Raw genomic sequence first — 27,578 nt, 5'->3', positions numbered from 1 at the left:
AGGGCTGTGTTCTTGTGCTTGGATCCTGCTTGAAGGTTTCCCATAATAGGCATCTGGTCGCCTGCTGTGAGCGCAGAAGAATGGGCTGGAGGAGCCCCAGGCCAGATCCCGCAAGACTCTTCTGGTGTTTTCCTGAGTTTGCAATCTTTGCTATTTTATCTCATTTTATCTCACTGTGCCCTGCTTTGATAACTTGGTCATGAAGCAGATAATTAATAATAATAATAAACATTGTATTTTTCCTCGAAAGGTTAATTTTAGGTTAAATTGGTGGGTAGGTGAAGGGGAGAATGCAGGTCGCCATTCTATGCCAACCAGGGTGTGCAGATGCTGTGATAATATTTTCTGCATGATCACCCATCCCATAATAAACACAGCCCTCTCCCTCCCCTACCTATATTACAGACATCTTGGTTTAACCCATTCCCAGAAACCTGGGAACTGTAGCTTTGTGGGAGATGGGGGACCGGACCAATTCCAGTTCCAGAGTTTTGTGGTTGAGGCCGAAAGTTAGACTGGCGCAGAACCAATACAAATGCGTAATGTTGGCAGAGGTTGGACCAGATTCCTGTATCTAAACTTTGCCTACCTCTCAGGGTTGTTGTCAAACAGGGAGGGGACTTTGGAGAAAGAGCAAGGGGCTCTGCAAATATTACTGGCATTGTCGCTCCTCTAATCTGGGGGGGAAGTGGCAGCTGATTCCCTCCAGTGAATGAAAGCATGCAAAAAGGAGGAAAACAGATCCCCCTAAAAATAATAATACAGAAAGCCTCTTGCAGCCCATTTTTATTTTTAATTTCAAATTACACGTGCATCTGGAAAGCATTCAGGAGTTCACGATGGAACTGAACGTGTGAAAATGCAGTGTAGACCCTCCTTACCCCCGCATTCACTGCCTCCAACAGTGGAAGGAGCATAGCCATTGTGGCTAATAGTAGCCACTGATGGCCTTCTCCTTCCGCACGAATCTGCCCAATCCTCTTTCAAAGTTCTCCAAGTTGGTGGCCACCGCTGCCTCTTGTGGCAGTGAGTTCCACGGTTTCAGGCCAAGGCGCTGTGTGTGTGTGTGTGTGTGTTGGGGCTGCAACTCGGCTTACAGGCGCATCCTCCCCATCGAGCCTGCCCCCAGCCTGGTGGTGCGCCTCCCGACATCTTTGGGAACACCTCCCATGCGTCTCGGGGAGCATCTGCAGCCCCAAACTTCTGGAGGGCGGCACTTTTTGGGGGCGGCAAGTCTGGCCTAGAAATTGCTGCCAGCAGACGCCCACAAACTGAAGCGGCCCCGCCGCCGCCTCGCGAGGCTCTTGCCGGCTGCCGCGCGTGGGAACTTGGAGGCGGGTTTCGCCAGCCCGACCTGGAGAACGAGATCCGCGCACCTGAGTCACAGGTGTGCGCCGGAGAGCGTTGAACTGGGAGGCTGCCAAAGAGTTAACTTGGTGAGCGCGCAGGAGTTTCTCCCTGGGAAGATTTCGAGCAGCTCCTGGTTCTTCTTCCTTGGCAGGAGGGCGCTCAGGTGCCAAGGTCGGCTGCCAGGTGCCCCGGAGCCTTTATAAAGCCTCGGAGGCGAGATCGAGAGCTCCTTTCGGCCCCAGGCAGGCAGCGTCCCCCATCATCATGTGGAGGGAGATTCTGGCGCACAGGAACTACCTGATCGTCCTGCTGACCCCCTTTCTCTTTCTCCCCCTGCCCCTGGTCCTACCTTACAAGGTAAGTCGCTCTCTGGGTCCTGTGCCCCTCGCCATGGAAAAGGAGAGTCGTCGGGGATTCACAGAATCCTAGAATTGTAGAGCTGGGTGGGACCCCGAGGGTCATCTATCCCAACCCCCAGCAATGCAGGAATCTCAAGCATCCATGACAGAGGGCCACCTGTCACCCAACAAAGGAGAGATTCCCTTGCCCTGTCCCAGCGGCTGCAGGATCCAAGCAATGAAGCCATCAGGACACAATTTTCTTTTATGGGCAGTACTTAGGGTGAAGGATCAGCTGTTGAGCTGCACAGGGTTTCACTCCCAGAGGAAAAGTGGGGGGTAGAGGTTGTGACACCACAGTCCCTTTGCAGAGGGAAACCCCCCCCCCCCATCTTCCAGGCGGTCCCCAAAGACGGCAATAACAATAGAGAGAGAACACCATGTCCCAAAGAAGCAATGTTTCCTTTGCCGTTTCCGGAACACGCTGAAGAGGCGAGCCACCTCAAATTGTGGCACCTGAAAAGCAGCTTGCCTCTTCAGCAGGAGGAGCGACTGCTGGGGACGCTGCCGATAAGCCCCTGTTGGTGTTGCGCTGTACAGAGGGCAGATGCGACAGGTAATTTAACATAATAACAGGAATTGGAGGCCCTCCAAGCATCTTCTAACCCAGGGGTCAACTGTGGGCTGGTCCACCTTCCCTCAGACCTTGTGGGGGGGGGCAGATTTTGAAGGGGGGGGAATGAACAAATTCCTATGCCCCCCAAATAACCCAGAGATGCATTTTAAATAAAAGCACACATTCTACTCATGTAAAAACACCCGGACTGTCTGTGGGCCGGATTGAGAAGGCGATTGGGCCGCATCCAGCCCACGGGCCTTAGGTTGCCTACCCCTGTTCTAACCTGACGGCCACAGCGTGGGGGGCCAGGAATCTAAATGAAATGGGAACCAACAAGGTGGAAGAGCCCTGCAGGTGGAGCAAAGTGTCTTTAGTTGTGATTCTTACATTGCAGAGGGTTGGACTAGGTGAACTTTGGGGTCCCTTCCACCTCTATTATGAGTCTATATGAAGTGGGAGAAATGGAAGCACTAGCTTTCTCTTCCTCCGTGGATTTGCCCAGTCCTCTTTTAAAGCCATCCAAGTTGGAGGCCATCCCTGCCTCTTGTGGCAGGGAGTTGCACAGTTTAAGGTCAAGCCTGGGTTTCTGTGTGCCTTGGAATGCAACTCGGAGGGTTTGCATGCAGTGGCCTTCATATTGCAAGCTCCAAGGAGGATCCAAGGAGAAAGTTTGGCAGCTGCAGGAGCCTTTCAAATTGCACCCCCCCCCCGGCATCCGTGGAACCATCTCCCATAACCTGCTCCAAGGGCTGTGTTGCTGAGTGGTGCTGAGCACCGGTTTGGCATGAAGGAGGGTGTCCCAGGTACAATCCCCAATGGCAGTGCTGGTAACAACGCCAGGTATTCTCCCCAAAGAGTCACTGCCTCATTCCCGGGCAGGCAGCTTCCTATGCTGGAACCTTCAGAGAGAAGTAGAGAAAAGTTAAGAGGCTTTTGGTGAGGAAAGGAAAGGAAAAATAGCTTGATGCCTGGAAAAGCAGGTAAAACCCAGCTGTTTTGGAGAAGATAAACTACACCATTCATTGGTAGCAGATGATTGGTAGCACCATCATTGGTAGCCTCTCATTAAGGAATCCTGGGAACTGTAGTATGTTAAGAATCATAGAATGGTAGAGTTGGGACCTGAGGGTCATCTAGTCCAACCCCCAAAGCACACACAAATCAGACATTTGTTCCCCACCCAGTGGTGCTTGCACTGGCTGGCAGCAGCTCTCCAGGTGGCAGCAGCTTTTCCCAGGCACTCCCTGCCGCCAGCGACTGACCCTGGGACCCTCTGCAGGCGAAGCAGGTGCTTTGTCACAGAGCTGTGGTCCTTTCCTTTGAAACCCCACCCCTTGCAAGAGTCTAGTCCTCAGGGATCTGGAGCAGAGAGGCGCAATTTGGGCACAGGACGGCATTTTTAGCAGGACCACCTCCTTCCGTCGAACTCTGCTGCTGCCGCCTTCATGCCCGTTTCCCAGTTACGTAAGCAGCCTGGCCCCGGAGCCAAACGGCAGCCAGCTCCCATTCTGGATGCTGAGTTTCCTGCTTGGACCCCTTCCAGCTCACTCCCCGTCTTGCCCTCCCAGTGTGAAGGGACTCCAGCCGCAGGGAAGGTGTCAAAAGAAATGAATGCTGGGCAAATAGACCGGAGAGAGGGTTCCCTGGGCCAGATGGGCCAAGCCTTGATTTGGGGGAGGACACTCCCGACCCACTGCAAAATCCTGACCTTTGGATAGGAAGGTCCCAGGAGCGGAGATTGGGGACTCTGGTCTCCCAGGTCTCAGTTTGACGCCCCTAACCACTAGACCACACTCCTTGCATGGCAGAAGCTGTGGCTTCTTCCTCACCCTCTGAGATGATCACCTGAATATTTCTGAAAGCACGACACCCCCACTTTGGGAAGCTTCTTCAGTGCTGAGCTACAGAGCAGAGATGCTCGCTTTTCCCACCTCCCCAAATTGGCCCTCAGGAACATTGGAATCTGCCTCACACCGAGTCTGACCAGGGGTCCATCTAGATCAGGGGTCAGCAAACTTTTTCAGCAGAGGGCTGGTCTACTGTCCCACAGACCTTGTGGAGGGCCGGACTATATTTTGGAGGGGGGAAAATGAACGAATTTCTATGCCACACAAATAACCCAGAGTTGCATTTTAAATAAAAGGACACATTCTACTCATGTTAAAACACGCTTGTTCCCGGACTGTCCGCGGGCCGGATTTAGAAGGCGATTGGGCCAGATCCGGCCCCCAGGCCTTAGTTTGCCTACCCATGGTCTAGATTATAGATTTGGGGAAGATGAAAGAAAGGTGCGTCGTTCACACGGAGCATCGTTGAACTGTGGAACTCCCTGCCACAGGAGGCAGTGATGGCCATCAGCTTGGATGGCTTTAAAAGAGGATTGGACAAATTCATAGAAGAGGAGAGGGCTGTTGAGGATTGCTAGCCAGGGTGGCTCGGTTCTGCCTCCTGAATACCAGTTGCTGGAAACTGCAGGAGCAGAGAGTGGCTTTTGTGCGTGGGTCCTGGGGGTCTCCTATTGGGGTATCTGGTTGGCCACTATGAGGACAGGAGGCTGGACTAGATGGGCCACTGCCCTGATCCAGCAGGCTCTGCTTATGTTCTTAGGTACCAGTATTGTCTGCACAGGCGGGCAGCAGCTCCCCAGGATTTCAGCCAGGGGGTCTCCCCCAGCCCTACCTGGAGATGCCATCAGGGACTGAACCTGGAGCCTTTGTGAATGCTCTAGCACAGATGTCTGGTTCATCCCACTAGAAATACAGTAAGATTCTAGTCCTCATGGTTCTGGATAAATGGATGATTTCAATAGGAACATAGGAAACTGCTTAAGGCCAAATCTGGCAATTGGTCCATCTCCCTCAGCATTGCCTACACTGACCGGCAGCGACTCCCTAGGCTTTCAGATGAGAGATTTCAGTAGTCCTGCTTGGAGACGCTGTTGAGAGTTGAACCTGGGGCCTTCTGCATGCCAGACAGGTGCTCTAGCATAAAGGTCTTATTCACCCTCCTAAAGCTTTAAACAAGTCAGCCTGGATAGCTCAGTTGGTTAGAGCGTGCTGCTGAATAATGCCAAGGTTGCAGGTTCGATCCCCATAAAGGACAGCTGCATATTCCTGCATTGCAGGGGGTTGGATGATCCTTGGGATCCCTTCCAACTCTAAGATTCTTTGATTCTAAGTTTCTGGTCCTCATGGTTCTGGTTTAACTAGGAATCTGCTTTATACCGAGTCAGAGCCACTGGTCTGTCTTGCTCAGTACTGTCTGAACTGACTCTCCAGGGCAGGCATAGGCAAACTCGACCCTCCAGATGTTTTGGGACTACAACTCCCATCATCCCTGACCACTGGTCCTGTTAGCTAGGGATGATGGGAGTTGTAGTCCCAAAACATCTGGAGGGCCGAGTTTGCCTATGCCTGCTCCAGGGTTTCACACGAGCGCTCTCCCCAGTCCTACCTGGGGAAGCCATCATGGGTCAAACCTTCTACATGCAACTGGGCGATGGCCCTCCTTAAATCAAAGTCCTGCATGGTCTCTTTCAACCCACAAAGAAGGTGACGAGGGAGCGTGGGAGAGCTGTCTATCAATTTTTAAGCCTGAGATGCTTTGACCCCTGGCAGGGGTCAAGAGGGCAGCAGCTGGGCAGACAGAAGTTACACTTTAAGGGGCCAGAGTTCGCCTCTTTGCTCCAAGGAGACCAGAAGAGTCCGTGACTAACCTGATCTCCTGTTTCCACGCCAGCAGCGCCAGCAATTGGCCCAGAACTTTCGTCCTTTATTACCTGCAGGTTCTCCCCCGCCCCATCCCAACTCAAGTCCAGATTCTGGTCCTTATGGTTCTCAGTTAAGGTCTGATTCAAATAGGGACTGAGGAAGTGGCCTTATTCCAAGCCAGACCCTTGGTCCACTCAGCTCAGTATTGCAGACTCTGGCTGGCAGCAGCTCCCCAGGCTTTCAGGAAGAGAGTCTTTCATCGCTGGCCCTACTTGGAGATGCCACCGGGGACTGAACTTGGGACCTTCCGTACGCAAAGTTGGAGCTCTGCCACGGAGCAGTGGGCCTTTTCCTAGAACTAAAGTAAGATTCTAGTCCTCATGAGTTCAGATAAAGGGCTGGTTTCAAGAGGAAGTACGTGGGGGTATTGAAGGACCTTAGCTCGGTGTTAGAGCCCCTTGCATACAGAAGAGCGAAGGTGAAATATCCTCAACACGTCTAGTTTTTTTTAAAAAAATAATAACCCAAAGAGATGGCTTCTGACTGAGACCCCAGAGATGTGCTGCTAGCCCTAAATTGTTGATGAGCTGCAATTTAGAAAAAGACAATTAAAAAGGGAGCCATGGTACAGGTTTACTTTACAAGATGAGGTTCTTCCTGTGGCAGGGAGTTCCAAAGTTTAACGCCATGCTGTGTGAAAAGAGTCCTTTCTTTTGTCGGTCCTGGATCTCCCAGCAAGGGAGGTTTTCTTCTGCCTCTTGTCATAGAGAAAAGAGAGACAGATAAAACTTTATTCGCGTTAGCCAATGGCTATAGCAACCGTAAAACATTACAGTATATGCAGAAATTTGATGTAAAAGCACAATTTAAAGTCCTGAATCAGCAGTCAGTTAGTGGCCCTTATTCTGATTGCCCCTGTCATAGCGAAAAGCAAGTTTTGCGCAAGGCAGAGTAAACAGTCCCGTTTTAAAAGCAAACCCAGAACTGCTCATTACTCATCCACCACAGGCTGCATCTGCCAAGGTGATAAAGCAGCCATAAAGCGGTGATGGACCATAAATGAGGTTGTGTAAATCAGCGAAAGTTGTTTCTGCCTTGAGCCAATTAAACTCGCCAAACAAGAAGGCAAAAACAGCCAGGCAGTGCCTCCTAAACCACGTCCACGAGACACAATTAAAATCCACTTGCAAGCCTGCTTAAATATCACGGCCCTCAGCCAAGGAACGCCTCCAACCTTCTTTCCTAGAGGCAAAGTGGCCCCTCTCAGGATAGGACCACCCGTAATATCCTTTGGAGGGAGGGGGGAAATCCAATTCCGTTTCCATTTACTGTATCTGTGGCTGTTGCATTTCAAGGGGTTGGACTAGATGACCGTTGGGGTCCCTCCCAACCCTACAAGTCTATGATTGTGTGATTATTGATTGCATTTATATCACAGCTTTTTCTCCAGGGAGCTTTAAGGTGACATACACGGTACTTCCCCTCCTAATAATAATAATAATAATAATATATTATCTGTACCCCACCCATCTGGCTAGGCTTCCCCAGACACTCTGGGCAGCTTCCAACAGATTAAAAACACGATAAAACGTCAAACATTAAAAACGTCCCTGAACAGGGCTGCCTTCAGATGTCTTCTAAATGTCAGATAGTTGTTTATCTCTTTGACATCTGGTGGGAGGGCGTTCCACAGGGCAGGCACCACCACCAAGAAGGCCCTCTGCCTGGTTCCCTGTAACCTCACTTCTCGCGGTGAGGGAACCACGAGAAGGCCCTCAGAGCTGGACCTCTGTGTCCGGGCAGAACGGTGGGCATGGAGACGCTTCTTCGGGGATACTGGGCCATTTAGGGCCTTGTTTAATCCTCACAACAGCCCTGTGAGGTAGGTTAGGCTGAAAGGCAGCGACTGAGCCCCAAGGCCCACCCAACATGACAGAGCGGGAGGATTTGAACGCTGGTCTCTCCCAGCTCCTATTCCAACACTCTAACCACTGCACTACACTGCCTCTGGCTCCAGTGGAGTCAAATTGCAAAAAAATGAACTTTCTAATGGTGAGAGCTTTTCAGCAGTGAAACGGACTCCCTTGGAAAGTGGGGGGTCTTGCTTTCCTTGGACAATTTTTAACTGAGGACGACCATCTGTCAAAGATTCCTTAGCTGCAATTTCTGCATTTCAGCAGGTTAGACACTTCCAGACCTGCAATTCTGTGATTCTGTGGCTGTTTAGCCTCGACGGCATTAGGCATCGGCTGGCCCTCAGGGTTTTCTTCCAGCAAGAGACCCATCTCGGGTGGCAACAGGGGAGGAGAAACACCAACCCTGCGGGGCGGGCAGTGAACTCTTCTGCCCTTGGCAGCACGCTCATGCCGCAGAATGGGCAATAAAACAGAGCATTGTGCTGAAGTCAGCTGAAGAGGAGGAAAACAGAGATTAATGGGGATGATGTGGCTGATAAGAGGCTGTTGGTTTCAGGAAGTTCTTCACCTGTCTCTCGCTCTGTTGCTACGCAGGAAGCAGGATCCCGAGCCAAGGCAGAGAGCACAACAATTTAGAGAAACAAAAGAGGCTTCATGGTCCACAGCCCAAAGAAAGGGCTGGATCTGTCTTGTTCCGGAGGTTTCAGAATACCAGTTCCTAGAAACCGCAAGAGAGGAGAATGTTGCTCTTGTGCTTGTGGATTTCCCTTGGGGGCACCCGGTTGGCCACTGTAGGAACAGGAGGCTGGACTAGGTGGACCACTGACCTGATCCATCTAGGTTCTTCTTAAGGAGGTCCATTGTGATAGCAGAACCTCCATGTCCAGTGGCAGTCTACCTCTGAATACAAGATAGTAACATCTTGGAGGTCCTGGGCCTCAAGGAAATTAGACTGGCCTCCAACAGGATCAAGGCCTTTTCGGCTGTGGCCCCGGCCTGGTGGAACACTTTGTCACAAGAGAGCAGGGCCCTGTGGGATTTGGCATCTTTCCGCAGGGCCTGCAAGATGGAGCTATTCCACCAGGCCTTTGGCCGGGGTCCAGTCTGACTCCCCCTCTCTCCTTATAAGAACTTGGCATGAAAGTGGCCCCCCAACCTTTCTCACAGGCTCATATGAGATCAGTATAAACATTTAGGCCTGGTGAGCATTTAAGGTCCTCATTCCTATTTTGCGGGTTGCCATCGGATTGGATTTCACTTTGATTCTGACTTGATTTTAAGATGTGTTTTAACTGATGGCTTGATTTTATGGTAATGTGTCATATATTTGATGTTAGCTGCTCTGAGCCCGGTTTTGGCAGGGAAGGCGTGGTATAAATAAAATTTATTATTATTATTATTATGATTATGATGATGAACAACACCTGGAGCATACTGTTGCACTCGGATGCTGCTTGTGGGCTTATCTTTGGGGCACCTGATTGGCCACTGTGAGAGCACTGCTCTTATTACATTCTGATGGAACCTCCAGGTCCAGAGATAGTCTATCTGAATTATTTGGAGGTATTTGGCCACTGTGAGAACACAGTGCTGGGTTAGATGGGCCCACCACCCTGATCATGATGCTCATAGAGACGAGAGGCCCATCCTTCCTTGTCAAAAGAAACCAGAACATGACCTGCAACAACAGGCAAGCAGCCTTGCCCACCTTTCCTCTCTACCGGGGTGGTGAATCTCAGCCACGTGTGGGTAGCTGGCCATTGGGGCTCACCCTAAGCCACCCCCCTTGCAAACAGGAACATCAGAAGAACCAAGGAATCGTAGGTGGAAGAGACCACGAGGGTCATCTAGTCCAACCTCCTGAAATGCAGGAATCTTTGCCCAACGTGGTCGAACCCATGACCCTAAGATTAGGTGCCTCATGCTCCACCCTCCAGGAACAGGCCAATGGGAACTTAACTAGTCCAGCATCCCGTCCTCACAGTGGCCACCTAAGTGCCCACAAGCAGGATATCCGGGCGCAAGAGCAACTCTCTCCTCCTGCAGTTTCCAGCAACTCGTGCTCAGAAGTGCTGCTGCCTCTGACCACCCAGGCCCCCCCCCATAGCCCCCTCCTGCCTGAAGGGCTCCAATCTTCTTTCCAAGCCCCGCAGTCCTGCTCCACGCTCTCCCTGAGTGCTCCCCCTGCTTGCAATGGTGAATTCTTGAGCTTCTGTAATAATAACCTGGGTGGAGAAACAGAGGGATGGGTTGTATTGTTAAGGGAGAAATCTGAGGGCTCCCTTGGGCAAAAAACAAGGACACCAGCCAGGAATACCAGAGCAAAACAGCAGCCAGGAGGCTTGGTCTTCATTGAAGACTGTCGCGACAGGACTCCTACCTGCCACCAGGTGGAACAAGATGGAAGCCCCCAACAAAAGAGCCCCCAAACTTTATTAGCTGCTAATCCCCATGTTACACCCCCCCAAACTACATCACGGTTACATCATGAAAGGGGAGGTCTGGTGGCAGCAATCTGAGCATCCTGGACCCTGCCCCATGGTTCCCCTTGCCCTCCACCAAACACCCATCAAGTGTAACAAAACAGATATTTACATTTCCCTGTTTCCCAGCCAAGTTCATCACACCCTTTTGTCTTCATCTGGGTTTGTTATTTCTGGATTGGCTACCTGTCTGGTACTCAGGTATCAGGAGGTCAGGGTTTCTCACTCAGGCAGAGGGGCTGCTGAGTAGCTGAGCTCACCTGTCTATATGAATTTCCGAAGTTTTCCCAGTGAGCCAGTACACAGATACATTTATCAGTGAATTCTTACATTTGGTATCGTGCAGCAAAGGCCCTTGGAATAGATAGGAAGGAACTGTGATGAAGTGTTTTGTGGGGACAAATCACAAAAGTCACAAAAGTGATTGTGCTGGTTTTGGTAGTGGGCTGCATGTGCATGATATCTGCTGGAGGGGCAACCCCCCCCCCAACCTGTACATAAATTCCTGCAATAGTATGTATAGAGACCTTGGACTTTTGCGTGGCTTGAATGAGGGCAGGGAATGCAGGAACGAGTCAGGCCATCCATTACTGTACCGGTGCTTGTCTGCAGCCCTACCCACCCCTGGCATGCGGCCCCCGGAAAATTCCCTGGGAAGGAAAGTGGACCTTGAGGCAAGAGTTTTCTTCCTCATGCTCTGCGTTGTTGACACAATCTCCAGCTACAAACCTTAAAAACAAATTATGCAGTGAAGCCTTTCGGGGGTGGGGGAGTGGAATCTGAGGCCCAGCTGAAAACAGAGACAGCTGGCGACTTCCTTCTCTCCGCCCAGCCCCCTTCAAGCAGAGCATGACATCCTCAGGAAAGCCACACCCTCTCATTTGCCAAGAAGGGGACTCACTCTGCCTCGCAGGGTTGTTGTGAATGTGGCACCCAAGATAGAAAGGAAGTGTAATAAACAAAAATCTGCCCTTATTCCCTTATGGGGGACACAAGAGCCCTTATAGAGTCCTTTGTAAGTTCTCCATCGGTCGGAGAAAATAAGAAGCCAACCAGAGAAGATTGAGAAGCAAAGCAGCTCGTAAGCCTGATCTTTATTGATCTGTTGCAACAGGGTGCTCCCCCCACACACAGGAAAGGAGGAGGACCCAGAACAAAGGTGTGCCTGCCCTTATATAGATATTTTAAATTCCCTGCCCTGGAGCTCAAGACCACCCCTCCATACATCATGCATACATCACAGAAGGGGTATAACCCAAGACCACTCCCCAGCTACATCATACCTAAATCACAGAAAAGGTGGTCTACAACAGAAATCTGAGTGTGTTGTTTATCTCCTGTCTGGCAGAAAGAAAACCCTTCTCTTTAACCTTTCTCTTCTTTAACCCTTCTCTTTCTGTCTGGCAGAAAGAAAACCCTTCTCTTTAACCCCACCCCCAATTTCTGGGCCATTTCAGGGACTCCCCAGTTATTTATTTTAACCAAAGCAGAGTTAGGTGCAGCAAGATCACCACCTGCAGGCGAAACTGGCCACACACATTTATAATCAGGGGGGAATAGCCAAGAAGCCCAACTCTACACATTTCAAGCATTTGTATTCGTATTCAACTCCTCCCACAAGAATCCTGGGAACTTTCACCCCCAAAGGTACTGGGAATGGAAGCTCTGTGAGAGGTAAACTATAGTTCCCAGGTTCCTTTGGGGGAAGTCTTAAATAGAGTGTGCATTGGTCACGCCCAGTGAGAGCTTCGCGGCTGAGTGGGGGATTTGAACCCTGATCTCCCAGGCCCTAGGCCAACACTCTAACCACTATGCCATCCTGGCTCTGCAAAGTATCTTACTGTGCAAAAGCTCCTGCTCCTTCTTCTCTCCCAGACACGGATACAGACATTTGCAAAACTCCCTTCCCCTCCCCACTTTTTTTGGTAAATCTTTTTTTAAAAAAGTTCATTTTATATTGTATATAAAACAGAGAGAACGGTTATGTCAACAAGTGAAAAGTAAAGGATGAAAAAAAATGATAAAACAGGCACATAGAATGAGCACAGTTGCACGTGGGTTAGAATAACAAAGTCCAAGTAAAGAATATCAGTGTTATCTGATTTGCCAGGCTTGTGCCAACAGTTATCTTGAAAAAGATGGTCCCCTTGTGCATGTCACAAAGAAATGTCCTCACTGAAATTGCAGTCTTTGCGTGATTTTCTGCATTATCACTCTGTAATGACCAGATCCAGGTGCTGTTGGCAGAAATTGATTTTCTAGATCAATTTCAGTTGGGGTTTCAGCCTGGCTTTGGCAAAGACACTGCCCGGGTCACCTTATATAATGACCTCTGTCAGGACAATCTTTGGCTAAAGGGTGATATATAAATCAGATAAATAATAATAAATAGAGTCATAGAATTGTAGTGGTGGAAATAAGAACAACAATATTCCCAAGTGAGTGCTACCAAATGGTCAGTGTAATATTTTGGGCTGTTTTCCATTGAGTTGCGATGACGATTTGTGCTGCCAAGATCATATATGAGGCCAATTCTTTTGACCGGTGCTTTTTTTCCTGGGGGGTACACAGTGGTATGCATACCCCTAAACATTTTGTGAATCTAAGTTTGGCCTCATTGAGGGCCAGAATTTCAATATGAGTAGGAAAATGAGAGTACCGCTAAACATTTTTCTTTTTTTAGAAAAAAAGCACTGCTTTTGACAATGTGCCCCCAAAATATCCAGTAACATTAATTTTGGACCTTGGTTCCTTTGGTAACATTTCTCATTTCTGTCAAGATTAAATTCTGAGAATCTTGCAGCAGCTTACATCCCCGCCCCCTATAGATGGCATGTACTGAGTTTATTAGGGATGCGGGTGGCGCTGTGGGTTAAACCACAGAGCCTAGGACTTGCCGATCAGAAGGTCGGAGGTTCAAATCCCCACGACGGGGTGAGCTCCCGTTGCTCGGTCCCTGCTCCTGCCAACGTAGCAGTTCGAAAGCACGTCAAAGGGCAAGTAGATAAATAGGTACTGCTCCAGCAGGAAGGTAAACGGTGTTTCCGTGCGCTGCTCTGGTTCGCCAGAAGCGGCTTAGTCCTGCTGGCCACATGACCTGGAAGCTGTACGCCGGCTCCTTCGGCCAGTAAAGCGAGATGAGCGCCGCAACCACAGAGTCGTCCGCGACTGGACCTAACAGTCAGGGGTCCCTTTACCTTTACCTTTTTACTGAGTTTATTGCAAACCCCTCCAGCAATGAGCTCATGCAAAATGGCCCTTCTCATTTCTTCTGCCTCTCCCTTGCAGGAAGCGCAATGTGGCTACACCATCATCCTGATGGCGCTCTTCTGGTGCACAGAGGCTCTGCCGCTGGCCGTCACCGCTCTGCTGCCCGTCATCCTCTTCCCGCTCATGGGCATCATGGATTCCACCACGGTAAGGAGACGGCCGGACCAAAGAGGCTCTCGGTTTTGCAACTGGCCAGCCATGCAGGGCTGACATGACCTGGCGCCCTCTGTTTGCACCCGGACCACAACTCCTTTCAGTCCCAGCCCGGGGAGAACAAAGCATGGCCCTCAATAACCCCTCAGGGGCTGCAGCTTAGTGGGAGAGCGTCTGCTCGGCATGTAGAGGGCCCGGGTTCAAGCCCTAATGGTGTCCCCAGCTGAGACTGGGAGGGACCCCTGCCTAAAACCCCTGCCAGTCAGTGGACACAAAACTGAGCCAAGATGAACCAATGTTCTGACTCAGTCAGCTTCAAGTGTTTCTATTTTAATTAGGCCTTCAAGAGGACTAGAATCTTAATTTGTTTTCAGAATAGCTGTAGCTCTGTGTCAGGACAACGGCTTTGCATGCATAACGCACGATCCCTAGCGTCTCCAGAGGGGCTGGGAAGACCTCTTCCGAGCAACCCTGGAGAGCTGCTGCCAGTCCGAGTGGACAATACTGAGCTAGATGGACCACCGCAGTGATTAAGCGTAAAGGCGGCTTCCTCTGTTCCTCTTTAAATCAAACCTTCAGTTTAGAAAGCTGGTGTGACTTTTAATCTGTTTTTAGTTTGCTGTTCTTTCACTTTTTGAAAGTGTTAAATTATTGTTGTTACTTCTTCTTATGGGTAATATTATTGTCTTATTGTTTTTTGGAAACCATTTTGAGATTAGTTTGGTTTTCTTCATTATCAAGTGGCATCTAAATTTCAGTATTTTTATTAATCAGTAAGTGGCCTGGAAACTCTGGCTCAGTGCTAAGAGGGCGAGAGAGAGGCTTATAGCAGGGGACAGCAAACTTTTTCATCAGGGGCCCGGCCCACTGTCCTTCAGACCTGGGGGGGGGACGACTATTTTTGTGGGGGGGGGGAATGAATGAATCCCTATGCTCCACAAATAACCCAGAGATGCATTTTAAATAAAAAGACACATTCTACTCATGTAAAAACACGCTGATTCCCAGACTGTCTGCAGGCCGGATTTAGAAGGCGATTGGGCCAGATCGGGCCCCCGGGCCTTAGTTTGCCTACCCATGGCTTATAGCCTCTCCTGGCTGTCAATGCCCCTACCCCCCCCCCCCCCCGCGCTGCAAATTGAATCCCTGATCTGGACCTTGTGCAGAGTAGAAATGAGTGCTCTCCACCACAAGAAAAAGTTCCAAAAAGTTTTACTGCAAAACAGTCTTAAACTAGTTACAAAACAGAAAGTTGCAAAACGCAAAGTAACACATTGCTCTAAACAAACTAGCAATGGGGTCAGTCTTCTTTAATTCAGTCCAGGATCTATCCTCTCTCTGGTCTCAGAGGGAGCTCCTAAACAACTTCCTTGTTCAACACTGCCGCTGCTGCTGGTGGTTCCATCTCTTGCTGTGACGCCACTACTCAGCATGCTCACCGAGCCTCTCCTTGCCGCATTTACCTAGAGTGTAACCTCCTGCCTGATGCAAAGCTCTCTGCAGAGCATGTTAAATACAACGCATTCAAACATAGGCTTTATTAAACTTGTATATTTAACATCCCCCTCCTTCCCCACAGGTGTGCATGGAGTACCTGAAGGACACCAACATGCTCTTCATTGGGGGGCTGCTGGTGGCCATCGCGGTGGAGCACTGGAACCTGCACGAGCGCATTGCCCTCCGCGTCCTCCTGCTCATCGGGGTCCGGCCAGGCCTGTGAGACATGCTGCCTGATAAAGTGTTTTGTGGGGACAAATCACAAAAGTCACAAAAGCGATTGTGCTGATTTTGGTAGTGGGCTGCATGTGCATGATATCTGCTGGAGGGGCAACCCCCCCCCCCAACCTATACATAAATTCCTGCAACAGACTCTAATGGCTTTGTTCTGCTGATGCACGGCCAAAGCTAGGGAGGGAGCCATTTCTCCAAAGCCCGACACTTAAGGGCCATGGCAGGCGGCCCCTTGGCCTCCACCCTCCGGCATCCCCAAGTAGGGCTGAGCTGCCCTGCTCTGGTGGCGAGAGGAGCTGAGTGCCAGCCTCCTGCCCACCCCGTCTCAGGCGCGGTCTCCATCCATGGCAAATGTTGTAAACAAAAATTGCCCTTTTCCCTTATGGGGTATCCAAGAGCCCATATAGAGTCCTTACGTAGGTTCCCTATTGGTAGGAGAAAATAACAGAGGCCAACCAGAGAATATTGAGAAGCAAAGCAGCTCGTAAGCCTGATCTTTATTGATCTGTTGCAACAGGGTGCTCCCCTCTCCCGCAGGAGAGAGGAGGAACCCAGAACAATGGCGCACAAGGCCTTATATAGACATTTTAAATTGCCCGCCCTGGAGCTCAAGACCACCCCTCCATACATCATACCTACATCACAGAAAGGGTTGTACCTCAAGACCACCCCCCAGATACATCACAGAAAGGGTGGTCTACAACAGAAATCTGAGTGCGTTGTTTATCTCCTGTCTGGCAGACCACCTGTTAATGGTCACTTGATTGGATACCCTGGGGAGCCTGGCCAGTCTTTTGTCATGATAAATACTTAGTTCATGGGCCAGTTCACAGGCTCACCCTATTCAAACACAGACATACCCTTAAGACAGGATTTGTGAAGGAAAAGACAGTGGGGAGGCTTTTCCATTTTCCTTTGACCTTGCAGAGAAAACATTTGGTCAGTTTGGGACAGTTTGGGAATAAAAAATGGTTCCAGGTCGGTCTTCCTGTGCTGATCTATGTACGTGCTTGGTTGGTACACTTATGAACATTTAACATCTATCTAAGACCTCAAAATTCCTTTCACACAGGCTCCTGATGGGCTTCATGGGCGTCACCGCCTTCCTCTCCATGTGGATCAGCAACACGGCCACCACCGCCATGATGGTGCCCATCGCCCAGGCCGTCCTGGAGCAGCTCCACAGATCCGAGCTGGAGCGGCTGCAGGCCAAGGAGGCCGTGGCCAAGAAGGGGACCGTCAACGGAGGCTTTGAGCTGCAGGAGACCGTCCACCAGCAAGGTAGGTTCGGGTTCAGGACAGTCACTCAGCCCTCCTTCCTCTGAAGCCACCGGAAGGACGTCAGAGGAGCCCCGGAGAAGGATCAGGCCAAAGGGGGAACATCTAGGCCAGCATCCGGCGCTCCCCATTGTCTGGTATTCAGAGGTAGACTGTTCCTGGGCATGGAGGCTCTGCTATTGCAATGGAGCTCTGTAAGAAGAGCTGGATTGGGCCATAGGGGGCCTGTTTAGTCCAGCCTCCTCTTCTCACAGGGACCAACCAAAAGAGAAGCCCCAAGCAGAATCTGAGTCCAAGAGCCCCTCCTCGCCTGTGGTTTCCAGCAATTCGCATCCGGAAGCATTGATGTTTAGGGAAGCTTTTAATGTTTCATAGACTATTGTACAGTGGTCCCTCAGGTTACATACGCTTCAGGTTACAGACTCCGCTAACCCAGAAATAGTGCTTCAGGTTAAGAACTTCGCTTCAGGATGAGAACAGAAATCGTGCTCCAGCGGCGCGGCAGCAGCAGGAGGCCCCATTAGCTAAAGTGGTGCTTCAGGTTAAGAACAGTTTCAGGTTAAGTACGGACCTCCGGAACGAATTAAGTACTTAACCCGAGGTACCACTGTATTTTAATATTCTGTTGGGAGCTGCCCAGAGTGGCTGGGGAAACCCAGCCGGATGGGTTGGGTATAAATAAATTATTATTATTATTATTATTATTATTATTATTATTATATACCCTGCCCGTCTGGCTGGGTTGCTCCAGCCACTCTGGGTGGCTTCCAACACACACACACACACACACACACAAAATCAAACATTAAGAGTAACAATCAGATCCAATATAAAAAGTCACGATAACTTTAAAATAAACAACTTATACCAAATAAAGCAATATGCATTAGAATCCCATAGTAAACACTAAAATTAAACATCAGTAAGTAATAATTGCACCGTTTACACTTACCAATTACAGTAAAAAATTACTCATCTATCATCGATAAAAATAGCACAAAATCTCAATACATAAAATACCACAAATCATACAAAACGATGTAAAAGGGTTACCGGTAAATGAAGAAACAAGGTCCTCACCCAGTGCTCCAACCACTAGGCTACCGCTGCCTCTCCCCCAACCTTGCTTGGGCCAGCCTTACTGCCCCTCACCAACCCCTCTCTCGCCTCCCGCAGTGAACGGACACGTCGTGACTGTGGAGAAGGAGAAAGCGTCCCACGAGCAGCAGCAGCTGGAGAAGAAGCACCTGACCTTGTGCAAAGGAATGAGCCTTGCGGTGTGTTACGCGGCCAGCATTGGGGGAATCGCCACCCTGACGGGGACCACGCCCAACCTGGTGATGAAGGGGCAGATGGACGAGTGAGTACCGAGTCAGGCTCTGGCCTTGGCCCTGGCCGAGGATAGTCTGGCTTCCTTAGGGCCCGGGACCTCTAAACTATGGTTGTTCATGGACCTTAAGGTCCTATGCGGGGCAGACCAGAACATAGCTGTCAACCGTCCCTTATTTGGCGGGAAAGTCCCTTATCCCAGCGCCGTGTCCCGCTGCTGTCCCTTATTGATGATGTCCCTTAAATTTCCCGGGTTTCAAAGGAAGCAGCTCCTCTCCCTCCCTCCCTGCCAGCCAGCAAGGAGGGAGGCTCCAACTGTGTTGCTTGGATGCGTTGCTCACCCAATGAGGAGTCTAAGAACGACTGGGGGGTGGAGCTTGCATGCCTTGTGCCAATCAAATCAGCCGCGTTGCCTGGGGACTCACCTTTGCTCAGCGCTTCCCAGCGGAGAGGTGACGGTGGTTTCCCTTGCTGCATCCCCTTTGCCGGGTTGCTGCGCTGTGGGAACCACCACTTGAGGCTTCGTTTGGCTGCTGGCTGGGCTTTCTGCCTTTGGCTCAGAGGGGCTCAGAAGTTGAACATACCTGTGCTTGGAAAATTCCTTATTTTGGCTGCTGGTCCCTTATTTTTGAGGCTGCTGGTCCCTTATTATCAAATCTGTAAGTTGACAGCTATGGACCAGGAGAGGCGGTCCTGCAGATACGAGGGCCCTAAGCCACAAAGGGCTTTAAAGGTCAAGACCAGCACCTCTTGTGGTGAGGGGGTTCCTTCCGATTCTATGACCCCCATTTGTTCTCTGCTTGAGCTACAACCATAAGGAGAAGGAGAAGTCCCTGACTCAGAACCAGGGATGGATGAGAATCTGTCCATTTCAGCTTCTCGTTCTTCTTCACATTGGTTTTGGTTTGGTTAAAGAGAGGTTGGATAATCGCCTGTCAGGGAATCTTTAGTTGCGATTCTTTCCATGTATAGAATTGTTTTCTACACTGCCCCATCACGAAGTATCAAAGCAGCGTGCAGTTTTATTAACTGCGATTCCTGCGTTGCAGGGATTGGGCGAGATCACCCATGGGACTGTTCTATTATTCCTCCATATTTTGCGACGCGATTCGGCAACCGAACAAAATGCACCCACTGCGGGGAGGGGGGAAGTGTGCAATAATTAAAATGCATGGGCTTAACGACATGCCTTGCAGACCCGCCTCCAAGCCAACGCCGCTTGCATTTCACGGCTCCCCTTTCTCTTCGCCAGCCTCTTCCCCGACAACGGCAATGTGGTCAACTTTGCCTCGTGGTTCAGCTTCGCCTTCCCCACCATGGTGCTCCTGCTGATCCTCTCCTGGGTCTGGCTGCTGCTGCTGTTCCTGGGCGTGGAGTAAGTTGAGACCCACTGGTGATAATGCGGTGGGAAGGTGGGTGGGAGACTCGTGCAGGTGTTAATGGAGAAATCTGAGGGCTCCCTTGGACAAAAAACAAGGACACCAGCCAGGAATACCAGAGCAAAACAGCAGCCAGTAGGCTTGGTCTTGATTGAAGACTGTCGCGACAGGACTCCCACCTGCCACCAGGTGGAACAAGCCCCAAACCAAAGAGCCCCCAAACTTGATTAGCTGCTAATCCCCATGTTACACCCCCCCCAAACTACATCACGGTTACATCATGAAAGGGGAGGTCTGGTGGCAGCAATCTGAGCATCCTGGACCCTGCCCCATGGTTCCCCTTGCCCTCCACCAAACACCCATCAAGTGTAACGAAATAGATCTTTACATTTCCCTCTTTCCCAGCCAAATTAATCCCATCCTTTTGTCTTCATCTGGGTTTGGCATTTCTGGAATGGCTACCTGTCTGGCACTCAGGTATCAGGATGCCAGGGATTATCACTCAGACAGAGGGGCTGCTGAGTAGCTGAGCTCACAGGTCTATATGAATTTATGAAGTTTTCACAGTGAGCCGGTACATAGATACATTTATCAGTGAATTCTTACATTTGGTATCGTGCTGCAAAGGCCCTTTGAATAGAAAGGAAGGAACTCCGATGAAGTGTTTTGTGGGGGAAAATCACAAAAGTCACAAAAGTGATTGTGCTGATTTTGGTAGTGGGCTGCATGTGCATGATATCTGCTGGAGGGGCAACCCCCCCCAACCTATACATAAATTCCTGCAACACAGGAGAGACCCGCATGGAAGAGGGTCACTCCTGTCTCTCCACCCAAGACCAGTATGTAAAAAAGAAGGCAAAGTTCTAGTCCTAATGCCTTATGCAGAGTCAGACCATGGACCCATTGACCTCAGGGCTGCCTGCACTGACTGGCAGCCGTGGCTTGCCAGGGTTTCAGGCTAGGGAGTCTCTCCCAGCCCTACGCAGAGATGATGTTGGGGGTTGAGCCTTCTGTGTGCAATACAGGGGCTCTGTCCCTCAGCTACGGACTTTTGCAGTGCAGCTGGTGTAAAGCAATTTCCTGTGATCCTAAGTCGGGTTGGGGTAGGGGGTGAGTCCGAGGCCCCCAAGGAGCTGCTGCCAGCCAGAGCAGACAATGCAAAGCTAAGTGAGCAAAGAGTCTGAGTGGGTCTAAGGGCCATATGTTTGGCCCAGTGACACCCACTCTGCCCAGCTGGCTAGGTCTTCTTTTAGGGACTAGTCACAAGGCATTATGCAATCGATACTCAATGTTGGAGAGACATTAAGCTCTGACAGCCATACACCAGCTCATGGCTATCTATCGATATCTCTATCTATCTATCTATCTATCTATCTATCTATCTATCATCTGTCATCTATCTATCATCTCAGTGCTCTCATAAAATTTATACTCTGCTTGATACCAAAAGAAAACCTCAAGATTAAGCTAAAACTTTCAATAAGTGACTAAAAGCAGATTAAAACTTGCATCGGATTTCTAAGCATCTGGACAGGCTTCTAAATGAAATTGTCTGGAACAGGAACCGAGAATGTACAGTGAAGACGTCTGCTGGATATCAATAGGCAGGGAGTTCCAAAGTGCAGCCACACTAAAAGGGCAATTTATTTCAAATGCGGAACAGGGAATTCTGTGGCCCGAATCACAACGCAGATCAAAGCGGCCAAACGGGTGTACATGGGTTCAGGTCAACTGGCAGGTCAGCTGGCCCCAAGTTGTGAAAAGGGTTTGCACCCAAACAGGAACACCTTGAACTTGGTCCGTGATGAGCAGCCTGTGCAGATCTCAAATCTCACTGCCATCAGCAATTATGCTGCAGCATCCAGCACTAATTGCAGCTTCCGGATCGAGCTCGAGGAGAGTCCCACATGGAGCGCATTGCAGCAATCCAATGACTGTGGCAATTTTTTGGTGGCCGGAGCTGGGCTTGGTCAAAGGCACTTCTGGCCGCAGAGGCTCCCCAAGTCTCTAGGGACGGAGCTGGACCCAGAAGCAGGGAACGGCCCCTCTTAAATGGGTTTTGTCCCCCAGGGGAACCACAACCTGCCCCCATCTTATTTCTCTCTGCAATTCCAGCTTCCGGAAGAACTTTGGGTGCGGCATCAACGATTCAGAGAAGGCAGGCTCTCGGATGGCTTACCGCATCATCAAGAACCAGCACCAGGCGCTGGGGCCCATGAAGTTCTCCGAAATCACCGTCCTGGTCCTCTTCATCATCCTGGTGCTGCTCTGGTTCACCCGGGAGCCGGGTTTCATGCCGGGATGGGCGAGTGCCGCCTTCACCTGGGACGGGAAGAGGTGAGAGAGGGGCACACCTTCCCTGCTCCTTCCTGCCCTGGCCTAGAAATGTCCTGCCTGCTTGTGGGTTTCCCTTGGGGGCACCTGGTTGGCCACAGTGAGAGCAGGAAAGTGGGCTAGAGGGGGTCCTTTTGCAGCTAGGCTCTTTTTATAGAACCTCCAGCTCCAGAGGCAGTCTATCTGGTCCCCCAGGTTCTATGGGGCATTTGACCGCTGTGAGAGTAGAAGGCTGGGCTAGATGGGCTCCCTCTGGCCCGATTCGGCCTCAGCCAGACTCGTCTTCTGATCCTCGCCTGCGATGTCCATCCTTTCCCTGCAGCTACGTCACCGATGCCACGGTCGTCATCTTCATTTCGATGCTGCTGTTCCTCATCCCCTCAGAGGTGCCCAGATGCGGCTTCCGGGGCCGCACCCCACCAGGAGGTGAGCAATGCTGCCCCCATGCTGCCCCCCTAACCTGCAAGTGGTTCACAGAATTGCAGAGGTGGGAGGTACCCCCCCAAAAGCCATCTAGTCCAGCCCCAGGGGCTCACAGACCCTTTGCATTGCAGGGCAGATCCGGGTGACCCCGGCCCTCCTGGACTGGCCAACCGTTAATCAGAAGATGCCCTGGAACATCGTCATCCTCTTGGGAGGAGGCTTTGCCTTGGCCAAAGGCAGTGAGGTGATCCCCCTTGGGCTGCTGCTATTATTGTTGTTGTTGTTTAGTCGGTTAGTCATGTCCGACTCTTCGTGACCCCCTGGACCAGAGCCCTCAGGCACTCCTGTCTTCCACTGCCTCCCGCAGTTTGGTCAGACTCATGCTGGTAGCTTTGAGAACACTGTCCCACCATCTCGTCCTCCGTCGTCCCCTTCTCCTTGTGCCCTCCATCTTTCCCAACATCAGGGTCTTTTCCAGGGAGTCTTCTCTTCTCATGAGGTGGCCAAAGTATTGGAGCCTCAGCTTTACAATCTGTTGTTGTTGTTGTTGTGGTTGTTGTTGCTTTTTTCTGGGGAGACGCAGGGGTACACATACCCCTAAACATTTTGTCCGTTTATTGTACAGTGATACCTTGGTTTACAACCATAATCTGTTCCGGAGGTCCAGTTGTAAACCAAAACAGGTTGTAACCCAAGGCATGCTTTCGCCAATAGGGCCTCCCAAAAAATTTGTTGTAATAATAATTTTAAAAAGTTGCAATAATAAAAAAGGGACACACACTTCAGGGTTTGACGTGGTTGTAATCCAAAACGGTTGCAAACCAAGGTACCACTGTATTTATTTTTCCCGATTTGAACTATAAAATGGTGATTTTCTTGAGTCAAAATGAGAGTACCCCTAAACATTTTTAAAGAGAAAAAGCACTGATGATGGTGGTGGTTTTTTCTCCTCCCCCCTCACTTAATCTCCTGAACACCCAGTGAGGCAGGTTAGGCTGAGCGGGAGAGGGACTCAGTGAGCTTTATATCCAAGTGGGGGATTTGCACCCTGATCTCTCCCTGGTTCCTAGTCTGATGCTCTAACCACTACACCGCCACCGCCTCTCACTTTCCCACGAGGTCCCACCGAGATGGGTGAGTGAACTGACTCAGATCAACATCAGCAATGACTCATCCAAAGCACTAGGGGGCGCCCAAGCAGCGCTGAACTGGCACAAGCTGCCATTCAAGGGATGAATGACGTGGCTGCTCTATTATCCCCTGGGAAGCTCAGTTGCAACAATATTATTTGAGGAGCCCACCCTGTACTTGGGGCTGCAGGTTGCTCTGAAGTCTTTTTAATGCTGCGGGTTTTTTTAATTACTGCAAGACACTGCAGAACCTTATCGTGATGGGTGGTTAAGAAATAAGAATAAGAAATAAAAATCATAGAACAGGAGAGTTGGAAGGGATCTCCAGGGTCTTGTTGTTGTTGAGTCGTTTAGTCGTGTCCGACTCTTTGTGACCCCCTGGACCAGAGCACACCAGGCACTCCTGTCTTCCACTGCCTCCCGCAGTTTGGTCAAACTCATGTTTGTAGCTTCGAGAACACTGTCCCACCATCTCGTCCTCTGTCGTCCCCTTCTCCTTGTGCCCTCCATCTTTCCCAACATCAGGGTCTTTTCCAGGGAGTCTTCTCTTCTCATGAGTTGGCCAAAGTCTTGGAGCCTCAGCTTCAGAATCTGTCCTTCCAGTGAGCACTCAGGGCTGATTTCTTTCAGAATGGAGAGGTTGGATCTTCTTGCCGTCCATGGGACTCTCCAGAGTCTCCTCCAGCACCAGAATTCAAAAGCATCAATTTTTTGGCGACCAGCCTTTTTTATGGTCCAGCTGTCACTTCCATACATCACTACTGGGTCTAGTCCTCCAGGGTCTAGTCCTGCCCATACAGGAATCTCAGCTGAAGTCGGGGAGCCGCGCTTGTGTGAGAAGCCAGGATCTGTGCCCCTCTGTCTGGTCCTCCATCAATGACACCCCCCCCCTTGTCCTTTTCCCTTCCAGGCGTCTGGTCTGTCCAAATGGCTGGGGAGCAAGCTGACCCCCCTGGAGACCATCCCTCACCCGGCCATCGCCTTTGTGCTCTGTCTGCTGGTTGCCCTCTTCACCGAGTGCACCAGCAACGTGGCCACCACCACGCTCTTCTTGCCCATCCTGGCTTCCATGGTAAGCGTGGCAAAAAGGAAGGGCTCGTTTGCGCAGCAAAAAGGGGTTAACCTGCGGAACTCCCTCCCACTTGGAGGGGTTCCAAAGAGGGTTGGAGACATTCGCAGAGGAGGAGAGAACTATGGGTGGCCACAGGGGCTGCGTGTTCCTCAATGCTTCTGAATGCCAGTGGCTAGAGACCACAAGAGGGAAGAATTGCTCGGATCCTGCTTGTGGGTTTCCCATTGGGGCATCTGCTCGGCCCCTGTGAGGACAGGAGGCTGGACTAGATGGGTCCTTTAGGGCCTGATCCAGTCCTTCTTACGGAAGTCTCTTGTGATAGCAGAACCTCCATGCCCAGGGACAGTCTACCTCTGAATCTCAGACAATGGGGAATGACAGCTGGAGAGTTCCTGCTGCTTGTGGGCTTCTTGGGCCCCCTTTGGCCTGATCCAGCCAGACATGCCCCCCATCTCCTCCTGCCTTTTGTTGCCCCCAGGCTCAGGCCATCTGCCTCAACCCCCTCTACGTGATGTTGCCTTGCACCCTCTCCGCCTCGCTGGCCTTCATGCTCCCGGTGGCCACCCCTCCCAACGCCATCGTCTTCTCCTACGGGCAGCTGCACGTCATCGACATGGTGAGTGAGTGTCACGCCGTTGTAATAGTAGTAATAATAATAATAATAATAATAATAATAATAATAATAAATTATTTATACCCCGCCCTCCCCAGCCAAGACTGGGCTCAGGGCAGCTAACACCAGATATAAAACAAATTGATTGAAATACAACTTAAAAACGAGATTAAAAGACAACATTCAAACATTAAAATGCAGCCTCATTTCAGTGGAAACTCAAATCAAAAACTTTTTGGGGGATAAAAACGTCAAGTCTTCACCAAGGCTAACTATCCAGACTGGTCCTACATGGGCCAGAAAAAGCCAGGGAAGTCCCCAAATAGGAGTTCCATCACAGAAGGAGAAAGGGGAAGAGGATCAAGTTGATTCCAAGCCAAAGGCCAGGCGGAACAACTCTGTCTTACAGGCCTGCGGAAAGAAATCAGATCCCACAGGGCCCTGGTCTCATGAGACAGAGCGTTCCACAAGGCCGGAGCCAGTGTTGAAAAGGCCCTGGCTCTGGTTGAGGCTAATCTGACTTCCTTAGGGCGCGGGACCTCTAGGGTGTTGCTATTTATGGACCTTAAGGTCCTCCGCGGGGCAGACCCGGGAGAGGCAGTCCCATAGGTATGAGGGTCCTAGGCCGTGTAGGGTTGGAAGGGACCCTCTGGGGTCATCTAGTCCAGCCCCCGCAAAGCCAGTGTCGTCACCTTGGGCTCTGCTTCCCTGGGCAGGGGATGGCAGAGAGAGATGGGTGGCTGTCGAGTCCAGCACCCCCAGTGGTCCCTCCTGCAGTGGCCCCCGATTGCCTATTCGGACTGGTGGGGAGGACGGCAGAGGCCAACAGTGGGCGGAGCCAAGGCAAACGAGAGGCGGAGCCAACTCATTCCAGCTTTGCCCCCCATCCTCCTGCAAAGAGGAAGGTGGAGGAAGTACAGTGATATCTCAAGGCACATCTAGGATGGCTGCTCTTTCTTGGGGCAAGGGGGATAGAGCCCCTGCTTGGCATGCAGAAGGTCCGTGCTTCAGGAGCAGGTTCAGAAGGCCCCTTTCCTGAAACCCTGACGAGCTGCTGCCAGTCAGTGCAGGCAGAACTGAGCTGGAATCTGCCTGCCTCGCTCCACGGCCTCTTCTGGTATCCTGATCCCCTTTCTTTGTGTCCTCAGGTCAAAGCCGGCTGCATGCTGAACTTACTGGGGGTCTTGACCATCACCCTGGCCATCAACACCTGGGGCTTCCCCATCTTTGACCTCCACAATTTCCCAAGCTGGGCAAACGGCACCGCAGGTCAATGCTGAGCCCGCGGGAGCGACTCTCTCGCAAACGCGCTTCGGATCCTCGAGCGGCAACTCCTACGCTCCGCCGAGGGGCCGGCTTGCTTGGGGGGCCGTGGAGGCGCAAACGCAGCCTTCCCAAGCCGGTAGCGGCTGTGGACGGGGCTCCCCTCCCTCCCTCGCTGGGATTTCTTCTGCCCCGGTTTTAGCACCCATGTGGAGCTTAGCAGTGGGGCACCTCACCTCACAGACCCAGCGTTGTGGGGCAGGAAAGAAATGGCCCCCTCCCAGATCTCCACCCAGCACCATCTTCCCTGGGCAACACACCACAGGATCATAAAGTTAGGAGGGGTACATCCAGAGGCCATCTAGTCCAGCCCCCTGCAATGCAGGAATCGCTTCTCAAGAATCCCTGGCAGGCGCCCGTCCAACTTCTGTTTAAAAGCCTCCAGAGAAGGAGAGTCTGCTCCCTCCTGAGGTCATGGAATTGTTGAGGAGGGAGGTCCCCCCAAAGGTCATTTAGTCCAACCCCTGCGATGCAGGATCGTTTCATCAGACGCAGAGTGCCGGCGTGTTTTTCTGCCGCTGGTCTTTTTTACAGGTTGCTGCTGAGTAGTTCTGTGTGAGCCACAACAGCGGGCAGGCAGAGCCAAGACCCCCCCAACCTCCTTGTGACCCCCACCAGCCGCTGGGTACTGTGGGCACCGTACCCCCTTGGTGCCTCCCATCTTCCAAGGAGGTGGGGGCTTCCAGGCCCCCAGGAAACACACAACAGCTCTTTTGTGCAATAAAGAAAGTGTGGGCCAAAACTGTATTGTGGTTTTTCTCATGAGTTTAAGGGGATCTGTAGATCACACACAGTCACACACATACACAGAGTCTATTTAAAGCGCCTTTATCTCACAACAGGCCAAAAAATAATAATCCAAATATCAGTGATAACAGAGTCGCCGAGCTCAAGTTTTAGAGACCCAGCACAGAAGGAAAGAGCGTCCGGAGGGAAGAGGAAAAAAGCAAGCTCTGGCACTAGGTCTTATCTATGGTTATCAGGGCCGGATTTAGGTTTGACGAAGCCCCAAGTTACTGAAGGTAATGGGGCCCTTTATATGTCCAGCTGTCCTTTGTCAACAACAAATTGTCACTGTTTTTTGTGTTGAATATATGCTATATGATAATTAGTGGACCTAGTAGGTA

At 51.0% G+C, this 27,578-nt stretch overlaps 1 protein-coding gene across 1 annotated transcript; it reads left to right on the top strand.

The window, feature by feature from the left end:
- Positions 1 to 1,490: 1,490 nt before the first annotated feature.
- SLC13A2 (solute carrier family 13 member 2) lies at positions 1,491 to 27,193 on the top strand. Its single transcript, XM_080984080.1, has 12 exons — positions 1,491 to 1,707; positions 13,705 to 13,833; positions 15,419 to 15,555; positions 16,643 to 16,851; positions 18,025 to 18,208; positions 19,430 to 19,552; positions 21,672 to 21,893; positions 22,213 to 22,316; positions 22,445 to 22,557; positions 24,354 to 24,515; positions 24,994 to 25,131; positions 26,277 to 27,193. The coding sequence occupies exons 1-12, from the start codon at positions 1,615 to 1,617 to the stop codon at positions 26,406 to 26,408; spliced, it is 1,746 nt and encodes a 581-aa protein (XP_080840206.1). The 5' UTR covers positions 1,491 to 1,614; the 3' UTR covers positions 26,409 to 27,193.
- Positions 27,194 to 27,578: the final 385 nt, after the last annotated feature.

This window comes from Podarcis pityusensis, assembly GCF_964106645.2.
Source record: "Podarcis pityusensis genome assembly, chromosome: 15".
NCBI classification, from domain to species: domain Eukaryota; kingdom Metazoa; phylum Chordata; class Lepidosauria; order Squamata; family Lacertidae; genus Podarcis; species Podarcis pityusensis.
This window is presented reverse-complemented; position numbering and strand designations above follow the sequence as displayed.

Bases quoted from the DNA above. Each gene is read 5' to 3' on its own strand.
- SLC13A2 (XM_080984080.1), top strand. From the start codon at position 1,615: ATGTGGAGGGAGATTCTGGCGCACAGGAACTACCTGATCGTCCTGCTG. The intron at 15,556-16,642 runs GTGAGACATGCT...CCTTTCACACAG, and splicing joins ATCGGGGTCCGGCCAGGCCT to GCTCCTGATGGGCTTCATGG. The intron at 22,317-22,444 runs GTGAGCAATGCT...TTTGCATTGCAG, and splicing joins GGGCCGCACCCCACCAGGAG to GGCAGATCCGGGTGACCCCG.